This window comes from Notolabrus celidotus, chromosome 4, assembly GCF_009762535.1.
Source record: "Notolabrus celidotus isolate fNotCel1 chromosome 4, fNotCel1.pri, whole genome shotgun sequence".
In the NCBI taxonomy this organism is placed as follows: domain Eukaryota; kingdom Metazoa; phylum Chordata; class Actinopteri; order Labriformes; family Labridae; genus Notolabrus; species Notolabrus celidotus.
Genome location: NC_048275.1, coordinates 30,494,180 through 30,515,765, shown reverse-complemented (window position 1 = coordinate 30,515,765; position 21,586 = coordinate 30,494,180). Strand labels below are relative to the sequence as shown.

Below are 21,586 nucleotides of genomic sequence, written 5' to 3'. Positions count from 1 at the left end.
CTCTGTCAGCTTCACCAGCCAAAGGCTCCAGATCTGTGTGTGTGTGTCAGTGTGTCTGTGAAAGTTATCAGTGGCAGCAATGACAGACAGATATTTTGTCTGTGACGAGGAAAAGAGGAGTTTGGCTGGTGAAGAATTTTCACAAATTCAATCTCAATTCTTGAGATATTACAAAATATTTGTAATATCTGTCTCTATAGTTCAGATAAATTCATTTTTGTATTTCAATTTTTAACAGATCCTTGCCTCCATGAGAAAGATAAACTGCATGATATTTCACGTTTGACTGGTTAGAGAATGAATTATTTCAACGTTTCTGTCTGGACATGGAAAAGTCAAGTTGATGCCAATGTGAATAAATGCAACAATACATTACAGCCAGAAAACCACACTACCTCAGAGTGTGGTCAGATTTCAGTCAGGTGTAAACAGCATAGTACATTTATACACATAACATAACAAGTTGAAAGGTTATCTAACTCTTATTCAACTCTTTGTACAAACTCAAGCTGCTTTGTCTAAACACTACAGCTGCTGTCTTTGTGAAGGAAATACAAAATACCGGTCATAATGTGGCATCACTGCAAAATAGACAATAAACAAGACACGGGTCAAGGGACAGATAGTGGATGCCAAGCAAGCAGCAGCACAAGCTGAATGTCTCTGATTTGAATATGGCTTTGATTTCGTTAACAGCAAAATGATCGAGGACTAAAACAGTGGAACAACACTCACTAACATCACGTATATGTCAAACACAAGTAGCCATGCTTTAAATCAGGGGTTCCCAAACTTTTCAAGCCTGTACCCCTAAAGTAATGGTGCGAGAGAATGGCAACCCCCCCTGTCCCGCAAGACAGTTAAACATTGCACTTTGACGCACACACACACTAATAGGCTTCTACTAACAGTTTAGTTAGTTGTATTTAGGATTTAACATTATCTTTGTTTCTTGTGTGTTTTCACAAATACAGGAACATATATGCAGTTTAAAAAAAATTAAGAATTCATTTGTTTTGTGGAAGGCATCCCCTGACCCCCCTACTTTGGGAACCACTGCCCTATATACCCTTCTTTATCATCTATTTGACTTTAAATGGGATCATAATCAACAAAACAAGCATCATGCAGAATTCAGGACTTTAAACTAGTGACTGAGATCATAAACACATCATGAAAATACTTACTTAGGTAATAAATCAACAAGATTTTGGCACATCCTGTTTAGTTCTTTACAATTAAACTCTGTTTTGTCACCATAGAGTCGCCCCCTGTCGGCTATTAGAAAGAAAGCAGGTTCAAGAAACTTACATTAAAAAGTCTTTGTCCACTTCTTATGTTGAGTCTTTGAAAAATGTGATATAATTCATGGCATAAAGGAAAAAGCCTGTGATAAGGTCTCCTCCATACTACCTATACTAATCCGAGTTTATGGTTTAGTGATGGTAGCATTTGGTGTAAGTCAAAATTGATGAGCTCAACTCCTTCCAGCAGGTAACGCTCACTCTTGGTATTAAATCATTATTGTGAAGGGATTTCATTGTCCTTTATAACTAAATGTAAAACTGTCAATCCATAACAAAATGCAGTGCTTTGATGCGCACCTCTCCTTATAACATTTTTACGGTAGTGTTCAAGCTAAGAGCCCCCTACAGTTCACCACTGTCAACTTCTCTACTAAACAAGTCAAACAACAACTTCTCAGGCTGTTGACTCTAAATATTTTAAAACCTGAGTTTGAGAGCAACAACAACCAGCAGCCATGAATGAGTCTAAGTTTGATAGCACCTCTAAACACTCAACTTAATTATGAGAAAGAAAACTATAAAATAGAACACAACTTATCACTGATGCAAAGACAAGACCTTCTTTCTTTAGATAACTCCATTTAACTGCGTCATCATTTGTATAAGTCCTCTCAGCTCTTGTGTATATATCCTAATGTCATGTGGTGGAACTGTGACACTGAACCTCTCTACATAACTCATCCACCATATGACGTGGGCTTTATCATGTAATGTGCACTTTTTGTATTTGCGTCAATGATGGGATGTCCTAAATGGTTGATTAGGTGTGTCCCACTGAGCTCCGATAAACTTCCACATGCCCAGTCTTTAGGGGCACAAAGGGACTGTGGACGTAAACAGAACAAAGGGTATTGCAGACGTTGGCATCAGAGCAGAATGTGTCATTTATAGTTTAACAGCTATATCTGTGAGCATTTGATTCAAAGTTTCCACTTTTAAATTCTGAATGTTTGTTTGAAAGATATCTTTCACTGACAGTTATTTGACCTCAGTCCAGTGTGGAGCCAACAGACCGAGGATGGAGTGTTTGTTTTTCTCTCTCCTTTAATCCGTCGCTCTCTGTCTGCAATGTGTCTGGATTAACACACACATACACTCACGAGGTCACATGTCAAATTATATCGATGCATCAAGAGGGATTACGGGTTCACTGGGATTGTCAATCTCATCCCAAACTCTCCACTTGCACTCTTTTTCCTTTTCCTCTTTCACCCCCTCCCTCTGTTCCTCTATCGCTTCTATCTTTTTGTCAGTTTGTTTTTACTTCTCTCGCTCAGTCGTCTCATTATTTCTCTTCACAGTCAGAGTTGGCAGTTTCGTTTCCACAACTGTGTAAATAATGTCTGTTAAACGTGTCTGGTCACAGTTTGGGCTTTGTATAGTTTTTCTGTTCCTAAATGTTCTGCCACTTTTAAGGTTGATGGAGTCGTGGTTTTTATGGCTTGGCTTATTTTCTTTTGTCCATTCTTTCAAATGTCCCTGGGTAGACAGACTGAAAGTCAAAGGGAGATCGAGACCCACAATAATAACCCACGTTAATAATAAAATAATCCAAGAATTAAACAAAAAAATGGAATGCAAAAAGAAATGAGTAACATTAGAGAGGGGAGCCTCAGACCTGCTTGATGAAAATTTGATAATATAAAGATTAAAATAAACGGAGTTAAAGTAGAACAGGTTTTTACACTTTGTGTCTGTCAAAGAAACTGTCTTGTGACTACTGGTTATTCAAAATCAAGATTATGTTAAAACAACAGCAACAAACACTTCTGTTCTTGCTGGCTGACAGTGTCAAAAAAATTAATCACTTTTTGAAAGACTATAAATTGATAATTTTACTCCTGCCATTCAACATTGAGAATGTAGATTTACACGTCATTGACATGTCTCTGTTTTGATCAGGTAACCTAAAGTGAAGGCTTCTTTTCTCAATGAATCAAACCATCCACAGGGAATGAAAAGAGTGCCCTAAGTCTGACGAAAGATAACCCACTAGGGTGTGTGTGGTGTGTGTGTGTGGTGTGTGTGTGTGTGTGTGTAATTGTACTGCCCTTTTAGTGTGAGCACATTGTCCAGCAGTTAATCACAGTCTGTGTTCATACATCACATCAAGCTGCTGAGCCAACAGACTGACGTTTTTCTGTCGATTTGAAGAGCGGCTGTTAGATCTCTCATGTCGTCTCTGTTCAACGAGTCCTCAGATTCCATCTGAACTCAACGCTGAACTGGAAAATATTTTCTGGATACATATATTTAATGTTGATTTATCTTTTTAGAGTGAAACACAGTAATATGTCGTCACAATAAGTCCTCCCCTGCCCCCTCTCTTTATTCATCTCTCCTCCCGGGGAACATATATGACATAATTATGCGTTGACAACCCTGTCACTGTTTTGTAATTCAAGTTTTTATCTGATGACAGACACCTTGCGTCACACAGCCTCCGCATTTCTCCACATGTTTGTGACATCGCTCGATGCTATAGGCCATGGCAGACTCAGAGCCCTGGCCTTTGACGTATTGGAAATTCAGTCTGACACACAGCACAGGAACAATCCGCCTGGATGTGGATTCATTGACCTGTTAATCTGTTCTGGGAACACACTGGGCCAGATGTGTTACAGAGTGAATGTACTGGTCCCACTCTGTTTTTGGGAATCACCTGAATGTTTGCTGGGGAAACAAGACCAGATGCACTTAGCCTCAGAGTGCTAAGTCATGTCAGCTGTGTCATTTATTTATGCAGGCAGAGCAATCTAAGGCAGAAGCCCTATCTAACCTTTTGACTCAGTTTTAATTGGGATTACATTTTTGGTTAATTGTTTTTTATTCTATTAAATATGATCTGTTTATTTTCTTTTCACAGAGAGAACAGCACTAAAAAACAAAATAACATCAAATTGCAAAACAGAAATAATTTTCACTTCTTATCTAAAGATTAAAGCTGTTGTGGAAACAGTTTGGCTCAGCTTAAAATTGTGTACGTACGTGTTGTGTTTATTTACTTAATACGTTCATGATCAGCTGCCTTTTATGAGGCAATCACCTCTCTGAGTTTCTGGCAACATTTCAAAAAGTTTTTTAAAAAAAAGCATCTAGCATGGCATTGTGAGCTGAGTGTAGTCTTAAAAGGACATTGAGGTCCTTCTTTCTTCTTTCCAATGTTGTTGAGATTACAAACACATTAGAAAACCCATTTCACTAAATCACAAAAACAACTATCAATCATTCAAAGAATAGCTTTTCTTCTCTCGACTTCCCCATTTGTGACATTATAAAATGCTGAATTTAATAGAACGAGAGCTGCTAGTTATAGCTCTTGTGCTTACAAAAGGGTACATGGGCTGGAGCATAATAGGTTAGAATATGACGCATTATACAATTCTCAAAGCTCTTAAATTATAGTTCCTTCGTCCTGTGTCAAACTGGAAGTAGTTACAGATCAACCATCATGCCAAAGCTCTTACTGCTGCTCTGAGGAGAGAGGATCGAGGAGAGGGGAGGGCAATCGTAGGAGCAATACACAAGAGCAGCCTTCACCGAAGCTTTTTAACTGACAGATGACATACTCAATGATTGAACATAGCAGAGGGTCGGACCTCACTCAAACTCCACAACATCACCAGAATTTCATAACCAAGAAAAAACTAACCATAAAACAGTTGCTAAGGGGTGCCTTGAAACCGATCCGAAAAATACTGTACGTTGTTCCCAAACAGTGGGTATGTGATGAGATGTAAAGTGTTAGATACGAGTATCATCAACAAATTATTGAGCATGTCTTTCAGAAAATTGATATAACAGAGTAACAATAACTGTGTTTCAGGGGCTCTAAATGCTGAAGTAGTGTGGATGCAGGTTATTAACATATGCATTTTTAAACAAAACAATATGGTGTGAATTTATTCAGCCTTGATGCAAATGCAACATCATTAAAGGAGGAATGGTACGGTTAACATTTAAAATCTATTTGGTTTTAATATTTGACCTTATTTGATATTAATTCATAAATCCAAGAAAATATTTTAACCTTATGTCAACTCCTCTGAGAGCAGGACTGCAATGCACCTCTATGAATGATGGTCTTTAGACTGTCTTCAAGATCTTTATACATGGTTTTGGTTCCAGTAGATACAAGAGGTGTCACTGATGTGTTGCCTTAGTGACCTCGTTCAATTTCACTGACAGCAGTCGAGTCCCACTGATTAAATCTACTTCTCAGACGTCCATAGCACACAGCTGTTTTTTTAAGCCTCCAACATCATGTGATCTTCCATCATGTCATCATCCAACATCACATCCCGCTGATGTGACACATGAGGTTGCTTCAGAGTGACTTTATCATTTTCATGAGTGTGTTCTATCTAATTAAAGAATACAGAAATTGTTAACCACTCAAAAATGATTACCCTAATGACAGCTCTTTCTTTCTTAGTGACTAAGGTGTAAACAGAGTATTAATAAAGCTGATAGTATTTCTTCATCTTAACATTTAAGTTTGCCTCCTTGGAAACATTGAAGTCCCCTTTTCTTGTACTGCGGGGGTCCTATGTGCTCTGAATGGTCTGAGGTTTTAAAGTTGGAAGCAAAAACCTGTGATGTGAGTGAGGAAAAACATACAAAAACACTTTGATTATATTTTTGGAGCAATATAAAGACATAGCCTTACATGCTTTCAAATTATGATAGACACTTTGACAGTAACCTTCATGAAATCAACACCAAAGCAGTTGTTTTATATCATAATATGTAGAGGTACAAGTGAGGAGAAGAACTGATCTGGTAGAGAAAAGTCTGCTGTTTTATGGATTAAGTAATAATCCATCAACAACCACTGAATTTCACCAAACAGGGATCTGTATCTGGAAAGCGATTGAGCCCAAATGAGCCTTTTGAACTTGGAAAAAATTGGTAATGGTGGAGATACCCAATCCAGACTTCTACTTTCTGTGCTCTTAGATTTAGAGGATTTAAATTTCCTTTACTGTTACTAAGGCAGGAGTGGATGTGTGTACATTTGCCAGAGCTTAGACTGCTGTCTAAAACCATAGACCAACATAACATGAAACAAAACAAGAATGATCCTATCAACTCCAGTTCAAGTCCACTAAAGTCAATTAGGACGGTGTGATCGGGTTAAAGGCCTAATCCTAAAGACAAACATAAACATGAAGAAGCAACAGGAGAATACAGACGTAGTCCTCCAGAGACCAGAGGGAACAGATGGAGGAGCACGATTGTTTAGTGAAATGTGGATCAACCCCTGGTATTATTATTATTTGGTTGTTGTTTCTGGGGTCAGTTGGTTCATGCAGGGCTGAGAAGAACTTACTGTATGTCCCAAAATCTATGTATGGATTTATTGTAGCCAAATGAATAAATGTGTGGTAAACAAACACGACCCACAGCAGGAACAACATATAAACATCACATATCCTCCTAAATTCTAGATCTAAAACTGTAAGAACAACTTTTAGATTAACGTAGTTGTCACTTAATTATGCATATAATCTAAATATTTAAGAATCAAACCACTTTGCAATTTTCAGCCTGGAAAGTTGAAACAAATTTGACCTCCAGCCATTATTTTTTAATGCATCAACTGTAGATTTGATGTAGTTTTCTTGTATTTCATTTTCTCAGAACAAGAGTTAATTTGTTGAGAATATTCAGAGGTGATCATTTACACTAATCCTGTTTTTCTTTGTGTGTTCCTTGCAGTTTGTGCGGCATCATTCCAGGTCTGAGCAGCATGCTTCTGCCTCGTATGAATCCATTCGTCCTGATCAACATGGCGGGAGCTCTTTCTCTCTGCATCACCTACATGCTCATAGAAATCAAGTAAGAATCCGCCTCCCTGTGAAACCAGCCGGTGAACACTCATGATCAACACCATGCATCACATTTGACCAACATTTTGAAACTAGGGCTGCTTTCTGTGGGCAAGTTACTTTTCTGTCACGGCTTGAAACTGTCCTGATCTGTTTGCCAGTTGAACTTGAAGTGTGTCCCTGAGTTGGACTTCCCAGTGGGAGAAGAACGGGCAGAGAGGGGACGGAAAATGAGACTTTTTAATCGGTGGCAAAAGTGTAGTGACTTGTTCCTTAAATCTTTTAGAGTGAGGGTGATGAAAATATGAAAAGAGGGTTCACTGAGGGTTCATTTGGTGTAACCTTTACAGGGTTCTTCTAGCTCAGGTTATTTAAAACACTAAAGGGAATCACCATCCCTCTGTGGAAAACAAAGATTTATTTATAGATTTCATTTCAAAAGTCAAACACCATCATCAGACTGAGTGTTAAAAACTGTCCTCAAGAATCCAGCAATGTCTTGACAAAAGTCTCACAATAGGGTTCTTCCCAAAGCTTTTAAATGTATGAATTGATCTTCCTCTGCAAACAGATTTTGGGTTGTTTTACAGACTGCCCGGAATAGAGGTATGACTTAAAGTTAAAGCCAGTCCTAACCTGAAGGGTGAACCATAGATAAAGGGGATAGAGATTGGAAAGAAGCGACTGGTTCTCATGAATGGGAACACAAGACTGGGTCAGCTCACCTGCACGCCGGTGTGCCGGGCTGTCCTGGATCGTGTGGCGTTGAGTGGCGAGCCCAGGCTTCGTGTATGAGTTCAGGTTGCTTTTTCTGTTTGATTGGGTTACATTGAAAACATAGACTCGTCTCCAGAGTTCATGGGTATAAATCAAGCGTCAACATCCGGCCGCAAGAGTTGAAGCCAATGCGGAAGTGTTAAAAACTGCAGTTCTTTGAGTGTCTGCTTGAGGCTGGCTCCGGAAGTGCCAGAAACCACATTAACACCAATTCAAAAAAGCCGATCTTTACAGCAGAAATAAACATGTTTACAGCCTGGTACAAAAAGTGTATGAGTGTAGTCCGGATAACTCATTTCTCAATCGTCACACACTGAACAGGGGGGGAATTTATTTATTACGCGGCAATTTTGAAGATATTAAGATTATGACTTTTCCATTATGAGAGGCACAGCTGACTTGATTGACAGGCAGGAACACTGTAGCTGTTAGCAAGGAGGCTAAAGGCCCGCCACTTTACCTCACACTAGCTCAGACAGAAGTTACATTGAGTTCAGAATTTCTAATATGGCTCCCACCAACGATTGGCTTCAAAGCAGCGCTTCAGAAACGGATGATTGACGTCATGGATACTACGTCCATTATTTATACTTTCTATGGTTTAAATTGGTTGTTGAGTCTCGTAGTTATCCAAGTCGGCGTCCTCATCACATCACAGCTGCAGCCACACACCTCAGTCTTGTAACATCATTTAAAGGAGACCAAGTGTCTCCTCTGTGTGCACCTCAGGAAAGGTGCGTTTAACTATCAGACAACCAGTCCAGTTTCACAACTGAACTCATTCCTTATTTCCCTCATGAGAACCAGACAGTCCAAGTAAACAGAAAAGAAAGGAAAGGAAGAGGAAGCCTAAAGTACTTATCACAATTTTATTTTAACTTTTTATTTTGGGGGTTTCTTTTCCAACTGGATTCAAAAGCTGAAGTTGACAGTTTTTTTTAACACAGTCTGAAATGCTGACATGCTACAATATATTGTGTTAGCTGAAACACTGTCAAAAGTTGGATTTCTGCCTCAGAAAACAAAAGATTCACCTCATCCCTGACCTCAAAACTAATATGGCTGCTCTCTCATCGAACAGCAGTATCAGTGAAAGTATTATATTAGTATCTATGAAGACTTCTGTTGTATTTGTACCTCATTTAATCAGTCTCATATACAGTGCAACAATTTTGTCTGTGCATGCTGCAACAGTGTTGATCCACACAAAGGTCCATGTAGTGCTTTATCTTTTGGTAGCCCTTTTCATTTATACACAACACTACTGAATTTATCCAAGGATCACCCAAGCCATCATTTTCTACATATGTCTTATATTTCATGTGAATGTTGTCCATGTTCAGAAGATTTTATGACTCTCACTGTGTCTGTTTTCTCAGTAACTACAACGCGGTGGACACAGCGTCGGCGGTCGCAATTGCTCTCATGACCTTCGGCACCATGTACCCCATGAGCGTCTATAGCGGCAAAGTGCTGCTGCAGGTACAACCAGCACATGTTGTATTATTAGTCCCTCACATTGAAGATGCGTGATAACAATGAGTGTGTCTCCTCTCGTTCACAGACCACACCGTCTCATATCATCGGCCAACTGGACAAACTGCTGCGAGAGGTGAGAGTCAGAGCGATTCAGACACACTTTATTTACAAATGTGAACTTCTTTATACGTGTATTAGTGACAATCTAATACAAAGTCAATGTGTCCAAACTCAAACTTCATATTATAATGGTTTTAGTGTCTCCCGATAATACTGGGCAAAAATAAGTTTGAATGGCTTTGTGTGAAGAATTGTTAAGAACTGTGAGAAGAAGCAAAAGCCTCAGGTGCTGATTTGATCAAAAAATGACTACCTGAAAATTGCTAATACACAGAAAACCTGTGATGTCTAAGCCATTATCTGATTCTAAGCTTCAACCCTAGGACATCGTTGAATTGAAAATCTTTAAAAAAAATGTGCTGAATATAAATCTTTGATCAGTATTTTAAAGCTCCTGTGAGGAGCGGTCCGGTTGTGTTGATTTTGACTATCCCTGTGGACAGTTTATGTCTTTGTGATCTTGTCCTGTACATGTCTGAGCGGAAAAATCTCATCTCATCCTCTCATCTCAGCTTTATTTTCGATGTCAAACCTGCGACTCATAATTCATCTTTGATATGGAAAATGTTTGCAAAAGCTGTTGCAGCTGCTTACTGTCTGATACCCTGCAGCAGGAGGTGACAGGCACATAAATCAACTATATAGACATTTTAAATCTTCTCTGTAACGGTCTTGTTTGCTTTTGTAGATCATAAAGAGTCATCAGTATTAAATTCAGGTTTTTTCATTGACGGCTTAAAACTCCTTACTGTAGCTTTAATACGTTTTGAAGACAAAAATATGACTAAAGCCTGTCAATATCAGCAAACGAACAGCATGTTGACACTTCTGATTCTTATTGGTTCATTTTCCCTCTTTGTGTCCAATCAGGTGTCCACTCTGGATGGAGTGCTGGAGGTTCGCAATGAACACTTCTGGACTGTTGGCTTTGGATCTCTGGTATGTTGTCAGCCAAGGAAACAAAAAAAACCTCTAAAGTAAAGCTCTCACATGAGTTCAATCAAATCAATTATTGTAAAAGAGGATTTATTGACTTGTTGCTCTCATTTTGGGTTGTGTATGTATTTTGTTGTCCCCAAACATCCCATTGAGTGAAGTGCAAGATGTAAACTTTGTGTGCAGAAAATGTCAAACTAACGTTGTAATGACACAGGGTGTAGCTGAGCTTCCTGCCTCCATGAGGTTTAAGGTCCGGGGACTTGACCTCAGGCCACTATCTGACTCTACATCTCCCTGCTTTCTAACTTCCTTTTTCCATCCTGTACTCCTTCATTATCCTCCCCTCACCTCATATCTGCCGCCCTCCTGTTAGTTTGTTTGTTTTGTTTGTCCCTGTGTTTGTTACTGGACCTCCCCACCCCCCTACTCCTTCGTCTCGTTGATCCTCCTCTGCCATTCGTCGGTTCTGAGTGATGATCAGCGGTGGATTTGTTCACTCAGACGGAAAGAAGGAACAAGTCATTCATGCGGAGATGTTCTCTCTCTTCCTCCGTCCTCCCCCTCTTTCTCCAGATTTTGGAGGGAACACTGTTGATGTCTGTGTTGTGTCGTTGTGGTCTGTGTTCCACGTTGTAGTGGTGAGGATATATACATGCCCTCTGTATCCTTAAAGGCAACTGATGGTCTTTGAATCTAAGACGGAGACACATAAACCCTCTACACGCAGCATACATAGATCTGAACCCAGAGACCTTTGTGCTGAAACACGTTTAGGAAAACAAAACATCAATCTTTGCTCATTTATCTGAACAGCTGTACACCTTTAAGTATAATAAAAACACATAAGGGATCACACTGTGTGATTGAAAGCTTCACAAACAGCAGAAAAGTCAACATTTAGTCCTGTCTTTGTTTGTCAAACTGTATCGTTGTTGATTTGTGGAAGTTTCCATCAAGGATGCACATTTAAAGCAGCTCACAGTAAAAGGCATCAGCTGCATTCATGGTCAAAATCTAGCGGGGACAGACTCGCTCTGAAGACACAGCACAACGTCTTAAACTGTCAAATGCAGGTTAACTCCATCAAAACACAAAGTTCAAACCAAAATTGAAAAAATATCTCTGATGGATTATTTCGTATTTCATATCTTAATGTACAAAGTCTAAACATTTTAGAATATTTTCTTATTTATATATATATATATTTGTCCAAGCATTTATTAGATAGGACAGCTGAAGAGAGACAGGAAACATGGGGGGTAGAGAGTTGAGGGAGACATGCAGCAATTGGCTGTGGCCAGGAGTCAAACAAGTGACCGCTGCGACAAGGACTATAGCCTCTGCACATGGGGCATGCACTTGAACCGCAAGGCCAACGGCGCCCCAAGAATATGAATTTTTCACTGATAATGCTCACATTCAAAAATAATCTTACAAGATTTTTTTTGTTTTATCTCATCTCTCATGCAAAGCAAATCTCCATTTATCCTTAATAGATTTTCAGATTCATTCATCTTCTGTCGTGTCGCAGAGCAGAGTTGGTGGAGTGGTCTAAGAGGTCCCCAAAACATGTCTTTAAAGTTTATGCTCAAAAAAACACTTTGAAATCAGATTTTGGCATGCCTGAAAATCCCTCTTCTTCAGCAGTCCTCAGAACACTCTGTTTTCTCTATGACCACGCCCCCTCAGGAAGTGGATGTGCCTCGGCTCTCCAGCACATTGATCTAATGTTTACATGTTGGCTGAATATACACTGCTACTCAGAGATCACGTTACTTCAACCCTCTGAATCTGATCCAGAATCCGATCCTGACGGAGAGGCGCCTGCAGCAGGACCTTTCTGAAGGATTGGTCACAGATTTAGTGTTTCTTGTTGTTTTATTTATCAGTATGTCGACGTGTGTCTTGGTAAACAGCTACGAGCATGTAGCTATGTGGCTATGCTAACTAGCGCTAGCACTTATCCATGATAAATAAAAATCATCCACTAGATCTTCAAATCTGCAGGCCTGGGGAGTAAAACTGACATCTACCAGAAAGGCAGCAGGACCTTTCTTAAGGATTGGTCACAGATTTAGTGTTTCTTGTTGTTTTATTTGTCAGTATGTTGACGTGTGTCTTGGTACACAGCTACAGCTATGAACATGTAGCTATGTGGCTATGCTAACTAGCGCTAGCACTTATCCATGACAAATAAAAATCATCCACTAGATCTTCAAATCTGCAGGCCTGGGGAGTAAAACCGACCTCTGCCAGAAAGGCAGCGGGACCTTTCTGAAGGATTGGTCACAGATTGTGTTTCTTGTTGTTTTATTTGTCAGTATGTTGACGTGTGTCTTGGTACACAGCTACAGCTACGACATGTAGCTATGTAGCTATGCTAACTAGCGCTAGCACTTATCCATGGTAAATAAAAATCATCCACTAGATCTTCAAATCTGCAGACGTGGGGAGTAAAACCGACCTCTGTGTTTATTAAGACAGCCTACAACTAGCATGCCTCCCTCCTAAGCTCCTTGTTAGCACACATTTGTGCAGGTAATGAAAAACGGAGGGGGGATTCAGTATTATTTTATACAGTCTATGGGCTGAACAAGCTCCAAGCTCTGACTCCGTGACAGACCGGATATTGTTGTTACGTAACAAAAACACGGAAGTCTGAAACGGCTCGTTTTACACACATTTACAGAAAGGTGGAGAAATCAGAACAGGGGCAGAATGGATTTTTTTCATTCTCGGGGGGTTTGTAGACATGCCAGGGACACATATTTCAGGTAGAGAACCATTAAAAAGTCAATTTTGCATGATATGTCACCTTTAAATTAATTTTCTGGATTGCCATGAGTTAAGTAAGTCGTGATGGAGAGCACGTTGTGTTTTACCTTCTTGTGAAACGTCATTCTGCGTAATAACGAGGCAGTTGTGTCATGTGAAGCAAATGAATCATGTCCTCTATTACTTTGTTGTGAAAACATTGATGCTCGTGTTCGTCACTCCTCCTCCTCACTGTGTCTGTGTGTTAGAAGCAGCTCTACCTTCTGCTGTGTGCAGGGGGAGCAGCGTCCTCTCCTGACCTCCTCCTTGACGTTTATCGTTGTTTTTATGTCTGTCAGCGATGCTGCTGCTCTTGTTGTCATTGCCTCCGATGTTCCTGCAGTTACACAACTGTTGGTTGTTGGCCCACTGCTAACAGAGCAGCTGTCCAAACTGATTTGACCCCCTGACTGCACTTCTGCCCCACGGGGGACTCTGTGTGTGTCTGTGTGCATGCTTGTGTGTGTGTGTGCTCTGTCCTCTTAAGGTCTGAATGTTCCCATGAGGACGGTGGAATTAGCAAACACTGACAAAATGTGAAGTTCAGTTTGGTGTTTTGAGGTCATGTTTAAGAGTTAGAGGCTGAATGTTGAGGTAGGACATGCTGTGATGGAGGTCATGAAGTCATGTAAATGTTTATCTCAGCAGCTGTTAGAAGCTGTTTTTGTCTATTTTGGTTTTAATATAAAAACTGCTGAACAGTCGGAGGTGCTTAGAAATGAATCCAATCAGCAAGTTCTTAACCTTAGTAACCACAGCGACTGATTTGGGGATCTGAAAGCTTCAAAATGCAGAGATGACCCACAATGTTTGTAGTCTTTTTAAAACAAGAAGTCTGAATGACGTCACCCTTTGTTTTCAGAAGCTCAGAGATGACCGTCACCATGTTGGAAACTCTGATTCCAACTAACTTCCGTCTCATCTAGAAACCAGCAAAGAGGTGGTGATGAGGACGAAGCTTAGCCGACTGACAAACAGCTACTCAGCCAACTGTCAGTCAAACCAACTACGCCTCTAGTTCTGCATAACTCTCAGCCTTAATATTAAATATATTAATGAGTTGTATAAATATCACCCCCTCCTGCATTGACTTCATTTTTATCACCGTATTTTGCTACTTGACATTCATAGTGTACCTGGAGGCTTCCTGTGTAAGTGCCGTACAAATGTCAATGTACGGTGAGGTGCCGTGTCCAATGCCGCTGTGTGTTTGCACTGGGAAGTTGTGCGCAAGAAAGTAGTCCCGTGGCTCTTCTGCTTCCCTAATTAGTGACCGTTGGGCCTGTTTTAAAATGCTCTGTATGCTTCATACTTGCTTTCATATAACGGCATTTCATCAAGAACTGTAAAAACTATTGTTAGAAGTCGTGTCCAAACTTGGAAATTGTACCTCGAAAAAACGAATGTGATAGCCCTTCTCCGCCATTGTTGTTGACAAAGTTGATGTCAGATGTCCCGCCCCCACCTTGATTTTGATTAGTCGGTGATCAAGAAGTGACACTGATGAGCGCGTTGGTGTTCCAAAAGTTTAACTGTTTTCAACTGAGAGTGTTGCTACAAAAATCACCTGATGCTGAGGGCGTTTTAGCGCTGAGGACACTGAGCACTGAATCACATTGGGTTTGAATAAAAAATAGACAGTGGACCCTGCATAAGAATTGTGCAAGAATCAAAACTACAAGAAATTTGCTCTCCTTTGATTTTAACATTCTACTTATATTATGTACTAGAAAAAAAATCATTATATTAAAATTGTCTGTTTGAATTCAAATGTTCAAATACGACTCACAAATGTGGCTATTAACCTCGGGAAAAAGTAGGCGACATCTTTTGATGTTTTTTTCCTTCTTTCATTAAGAGACTGTGTTTTATTATTTTCTGTTCAAGAATTAAGATTTAACAACATATATTTATTACCCAAATGTTGCCCTCTCTCCCTGATCTGTCTACCTGCTCTCTCCTTATAACCTCCTCCTCCTCCTTTCATCCTCTCATCAAACCTCTCTCATTGCTCCTCTGTGTCTTTCAGGCTGGCTCCGCCCACGTCCGTATCCGCCGGGACGCCAACGAGCAGCTGGTTCTGGCTCACGTCACCAACCGTCTGATGCCGCTTGTCTCCACGTTGAGCGTCCAGATCTTTAAGGACGACTGGACCAGACCGCTCCTCACTGGTTCCCTGTCCTCCTCCACCTCTACCCCCCCTCTGGGTGCTGCTGAAGGCTACAACACCCTCTCCTCCTCCTCTTTGCCCCCTCTGATGTACTCCTCCTCAGGAGAGCTGGACCCGCTCACCTCCACTCCCTCCAAACCCAGCAGCCCTCCTCCAGAGTTTGCCTTTGACACACCGGGGAGGAACATGCAGCCTATGGTCCTCCCCACGCCGGGACACCACACCCACAGGCCGTACGGAGGCCTGGGACTCGCCTATGGAGCATCTCCCTACACAGGGATGTTGAGTCAGGGGATGCCGCGGCCTGGAGGCGGACTTGGACTTGGTGTAGGGGCGGGGTATGGACTAGGTGTGGGTGTGAGCGGGGTGCCTCCTTCTCAAAGTTACAGAACTGCCTATGGAGGGTCAACAGCGCCACTCGGGTTTGGAAACAGCAACCCTCTGGCATCACAGTCACAGTACAGACAATACAGACCCTGACTGTGACAAGCTGGACTTAGCTTCAGAGCCTCTGAAAGACTTCTGCTCATGACGAGGTCAAGCTCTCTGAAACTGATGAGACATGTTTGTTTTGCAGGCTGGACTTCAGTGTTACAATGTTTAGGTAACAACAAGATGGTAACCTTAGAGAACCAATCTGAGTTTTATATCCAAACCTTGTGGTGTCTGTGTCTCCTGACTGTGGAGAGTGATGGTGGGTGTGATGTGGTATTTATTTTACTGATGAGGGGACCAAGAGGTGGACTTTGGTTGAATTTGATACGTTTATTTTCTTCTTTTTTTAATCAAGATGTTAGAGAAGCACCATACTGTGGGAGAAATCAGCATCCAGACTAATTGTAACATTTTAACAACAAAACCTGGGAGGACATTTTATTTGGTAAACATTGTTACATTACATTCCTGGTGAGAGAGAGTATTTGAATTACTTGAAAATTATTTTTACACTTGAAACACTGAAAATTTAAAGAACGCTAGAATTCAAGTATACCATTGTTGGGTTCTCCATCATAAGAAAACACATCACAACAAACAGGTAAGAGGTCAGCCGTGACATACTGGTGTCCTGGAAGGAGAAGTATTGTTCAAGAATAGCAGTGTAGTGGACCAAATTGACAGAAGAGGAGATTTGAAAATAGTTAGATGTGGTTTAAATCTTCAATTCTTCCATTACTTGAAAGCATCAAGACATCTGCTCCAAAGTGCTGCCTTAAAGTGTCCTGAGTGCTTATTACTGCACATGTCCTGAATTCACACATGAAATACCTTAAACCAAAACATGACTGTTTTCATTTATAAGTACGTTCTATACTTTCTCCCTCTCTCTGTTTTGGTAGCATTCAACTTTGTTTCTCTTTAGATTTCAATGTAGTTTTGGAATAAAAGAATATTTCCATCCTGTGCTCTTAAATTGTGGACACAAGTGGTCATTTACATCATCTTGTCTGCAGATCTGCTACTGTGTGATTAAAACTTTGGATACAGATTAAAGATGCTGTGGGGAATTTTCAAAATGTGTTATTGATGAAAAAGTAAAAGTAGCCATCAAGTTAGCCACAATTGTTCTTTCAAGCTTCTGCGTCATCAGCAAATGTTGTGATATAGACTCAATGTTTGACCAGCAACATGTCAGTTATAAACTTTTCCCTGTATAGGTGTTCATTATTTTCATTTTTCACCACATAAAGTATAGATAAATCACATTGATCACAAATTTGCGAGCTAGCCAACTCACACATAAACTCAGGTTTTTGCTAGCAACAACATAAGCAGCAAGTGATCCAAGCATTAGCTCGTTAGCTACAACCTCACTGCAGTGTTTAGACCTGGTGTTTGTTACATCTCAAAGTTAGCTTGAAAGTCATCTTCAAACACAACAAGCTAGCTAACTTACTAGCCAGATCAGCAGCAGTCTGGAGAAGATTAGCTAAAGTGTGCTCAAGCAAATCATTTGTGCTTGAAAGCAAAGTGAGCCAAGCTTACAAAACCAAATAAAGATCCCAGCTTCAATCAAATGCTTTCACCATTTCGTCCCTTTGTTTCCCCTCAGCTCTGTTCATGGTTGGTCTACTAGACAAGTTTTCATGCTTTGTATCAGAATCTGTGTTGTGCTATGTACCAGTTTCCAAGCCAACATTAGCGATGGATTGAGACTAAAAGTGCTGTTGGGGAGTTCCACAGAGGAGCAGGCACAAATGTCCCATTCTTAAGTATAATTTTTGAATCCAATCAGTTGATAGGTTCATATCTATTCACTTAAAATACATACCTGTACATACGTGAAAAAGTTTCACATTGTGTCTTTCAAAGTGGTCGTTTTGTTTAGTTTTCTAAGTTTATTTAGGTTCCACTTCGTAGCATAGAGTGGAAGGTGTAACGTTGTTGGTGTGTAGTTGGAGGGCTAGCCGCTCCGGATGGCCAGTTAGCTCAGAGACTCGACAGACAAATGAATGGAGATTTCCCACATTAACTTTACTTACTGTACTAAACACTGACCATACAATGCCAGGTCTCAATGGCGCTATGTTCCACAACCATACATGAGCATAAAAACATCAGCATAACCTACACCAACTAGTTACTGAAGGGAATTTCCTCGTGTGGACGTCGGGCAGAGGACTAACGAGAGTGAGCACAGCTCAACACGAGTAGGTCACAACAAGAGGGCTACTACCCCTAGTGGCTCTACAAATACAAACCTGACTGTTACAAAGGTTCAATTTATTAGGCTGCCCTACTGTCAACCTCACACTGTGATGAATTATTTAAGTAGAAATTACAAAGATGTTTTTTTTAAACCTTCTCCGTCCACATTCTGCACAAACCTTGATTCACATATCTTTAATGTCTCCATGGGGAAAAAGAACAGTAGTTCTTCAGTCCTCCCCTCTCTAATCTATTTACTCCTGCAGGTGTCACTGATCTGAATCAGTAGATGATGAGTTTGTTCATTCCCTCAAGGCTCTATTGGAATCCTCTCCTCATCATATCCTGACACGAACCCCTGACCTCCTGACCTCACAGCATCTGTTGAACTGGACAAATCCTATCTCCTTTTACTGAGCTGATGCGCAATAAGTAGATCAACATCGGGTACTGTATGAAAGGGTTGAGATCCTTGTTTTTTTTTCTCAAAAATCTGCTCCTGTTTCCTGTTACCAGCTGTATCTCCAGGAATTTGGCAGAAGGGCAAGTTTTCATGTAGGAGTATTTTTTTGTATTCTCCAGTGTTGCTGATTTGACAATGCTTCAACTTCTTCTGATGAGATTTCAAGCTATGAACTTCAGTTAATAGCTCAGAAGCACTTGACTTGGAGAGTCGGACAGAAGAACATTTAATCCAAAAGCTGGGAAGAGATGAAGAGATGACCGAAGTTGAGCATTTCAGTGACAGTCTTATATGACTGAGAGAACATTTCTATCAAGTTTCCTGAAGTTAGCAAGAAGTTATGGGTTGGTCTGTACAAATATGCTAGTCACAGACATATCATACCCTGATACAAGTAACGTTTGAAGTCCTACACAATTATAACCATCCAGACACTTAACATAAATGATCTCAGATCACATACAGTCTGTGTCCAGTTCTCCCTCTGCTGTGATTCACTTCATGCAGGTACTATAATCAAAAACGGTTTTAAATCTCATTATTAACCGGCTTTCTTACTGATCTTCCAGTTGTGTAAGATGCTTGATTCTGATTGGTCAATACCCCTTGAAAACAGGGATTTACTTTCAGTAACATGAGCAACGCCAGAGGCAAACTGATCAACCATCATGTAAAATCAATCCAAAAGAGGAGCACATTTGGCTTCTGCTTGTTGACACCATAGACTGTAAGGTGAGGTAAAAATGTTGGTGTCTGTTCGCATCAAAACAATGTGGCTAAAACACTATTTTCGGTTAGCCAGCTAAATCGGTAGGCTATGGACACCCTTACGGGTGGACAAGACCCCTCTGCATTGCGTTGGGGTCTTTTCTCACCCTGTCAGGATTCTATTTCCCATAACTACCTGCTAACCATACATTATTCCTTACACAGTCTACTGTATTACAACTCTCCTTATATTGCAAAATGTTCAAAATCTCTACACCATAATGTGACTATAGAGTTGCAGTCATATTATGGGACTACTGATTAGTCACACCCCGAGCATGCTCCGTTAACCCAAGGACAGCTTGTGGGTGATTAACTTGGAATTATACCACTGAAAGGTTTCCCTCATTGACCGGATTTAAAAGTAGAAATGATTGTGACACCACTCATATGCCTGTTGACTGCATTTTTGAAGCTTTGAGTCAAAGCCATCCTGTTTTCTGAAGTGATCATGTTTGGATAAGAAGAAGAAGAAGAAGAAGAAGAAGAAGAAGAAGAAGAAGAAGAAGAAGAAGAAGAAGAAGAAGACGAAGAAGACGAAAAAGGCTAAGGGTTAAGCTAGTGCTAACCTGTCAGCCAATGCTAGCTCTATTATCCTGGAACCCAAATTTTGACGAGCCATGCCTGAAAACGAAAAAGTAACAATGGCACCACTAAGTGCTACTGATCAAGAACTCAGGAGTGGGATCATTTTTCATAGACTTCTATTCAATCAGACTTAATTTACAACCAGTGGAGCAGCCCCCTGCTGCCTTGTGTAAAGGTTGAGCGTTTTGGCACTTAGTCATTGGCTTCAGTTTTCAGACTTCAATGCTTTATGTCATTTCATAAAAAGACAAATCTTTACATTGTTCTTCTTATTTTCATCTTCAACATGAGCTCTTAAAACTCAAAATAAACTCCTTGGAACCAAACTTATTGAGGTCAGAATTACAGCGGCTCTTTACTGGTTGAGTGTTTCTGCTGTGTTGCAGCTTTCTCAAAGGTGAAAGTTTAAACTAAGACTGTCATCAGAGAGAGAACTAGCTTCAATCAAATGAAGGCTCTGTGTTAGATGTCACATCAGGACGCTCATTCAACAACTCTTTTGGCACTAACCCAGCGATGTTCCTTCCCTTGATTGTACTTCAGCCACACGCCACCACGCTGGCATAATAATGTATGACACACTATAGCGACTTAGCAGGGCCTGGTCATTATTTTGTCCCCTGCAATCATGTTACCCTTTTGGCCAGCAGTTCATCGCCCTCGCATCCTTATCAGCCCGGAAAATATTCAAATGAATGAGTGGTGCTGTGGGCAGTAAAGTGAGGCTGAGGTGAGGAGACAGCTTTGAGTCCAGCAGAGTCGCAATGTGTTAGGAGGCCAAAAGGCTTCTGACCCCGTTACTGATGGACCCGCCTGGTCTCGAAGAAGCACTAATAGGCCCAAGTTCTCCTTTTTTTTCCAGACCAGTACTCATTGATCACTGGCTTTGTTTAAAATCTAACAAAGGGGAGAAGATTTGGCACATTTTCCCTCTGAGGGAAGCTTTCCCAGGAGTTAAATCAGTTAACAAGGTGGATGTTTGTGGGCTTTGTTCCAAAACATGATTAAATGTAGCTTATGTGGAAGTGCCAAACATTACGTGATGCTTGCTGACAAAGCGCTTGAACTTTGGCTCCTTTTCCAAAACAAATTAAAGCTACCCTCTGTGCTCTGTGTACAGTTCAAGGCCCAGAACAAACATGTCGACTGCCTCGATGACCTCGTTCTACAGCCCTGTTTGTAAACTTCTGTTCTGAAATGTTTGTCTGATAAACCTTCAAACTCAAGATATGGGACTCATACCTGGAAAGGAGTTCATGTTTCGCTTCCTGTTCTGAGCTGAGGAAATCCGACCTGCCAAAGATTGATGTTGTTCTTCTTCATTGCCCTGATTGAGTTCATCCTTACCTCCTCCACCTGCTGGTTTCCCATGCCAAGGACAAAGAAAACCTGCAGCCCACCGTTCACTGTGCAGTGAAGATGATTGGTTGTAATCTTCCATCTCTTCATGACCTTGACATCTTCAGAGCCCAGAGGCAGTTAGGATGGTATACCAGCTATACCTAAACTCGAGAATGCTCCAGCTATATTTAAAATATCGAACAAATCTACAGCTCACCCAACCTTTAACTTTTTTTTTGGGGTCCAAAACATATGGCCATGTTTCATAATGTGTCATTTTAAACAGAAAAACACAAGTTAACTCAATGACTATGACTTTTTAGAGGGGCACCAGCGGAGAAGT

At 40.6% G+C, this 21,586-nt stretch overlaps 1 protein-coding gene across 1 annotated transcript in view; it reads left to right on the top strand.

The window, feature by feature from the left end:
• Nucleotides 1-17,452, top strand: part of slc30a6 (solute carrier family 30 member 6) — an 85,173-nt gene extending 67,721 nt beyond the window's left edge. Inside the window, 5 exon segments of the mRNA XM_034681986.1 lie at nucleotides 7,029-7,148; nucleotides 9,295-9,397; nucleotides 9,480-9,527; nucleotides 10,385-10,453; nucleotides 15,297-17,452. Of these exon segments, the coding sequence (XP_034537877.1) occupies nucleotides 7,029-7,148; nucleotides 9,295-9,397; nucleotides 9,480-9,527; nucleotides 10,385-10,453; nucleotides 15,297-15,917 (961 nt within the window). The 3' untranslated portion in view covers nucleotides 15,918-17,452.
• The last annotated feature ends 4,134 nt before the right edge of the window (nucleotides 17,453-21,586 follow it).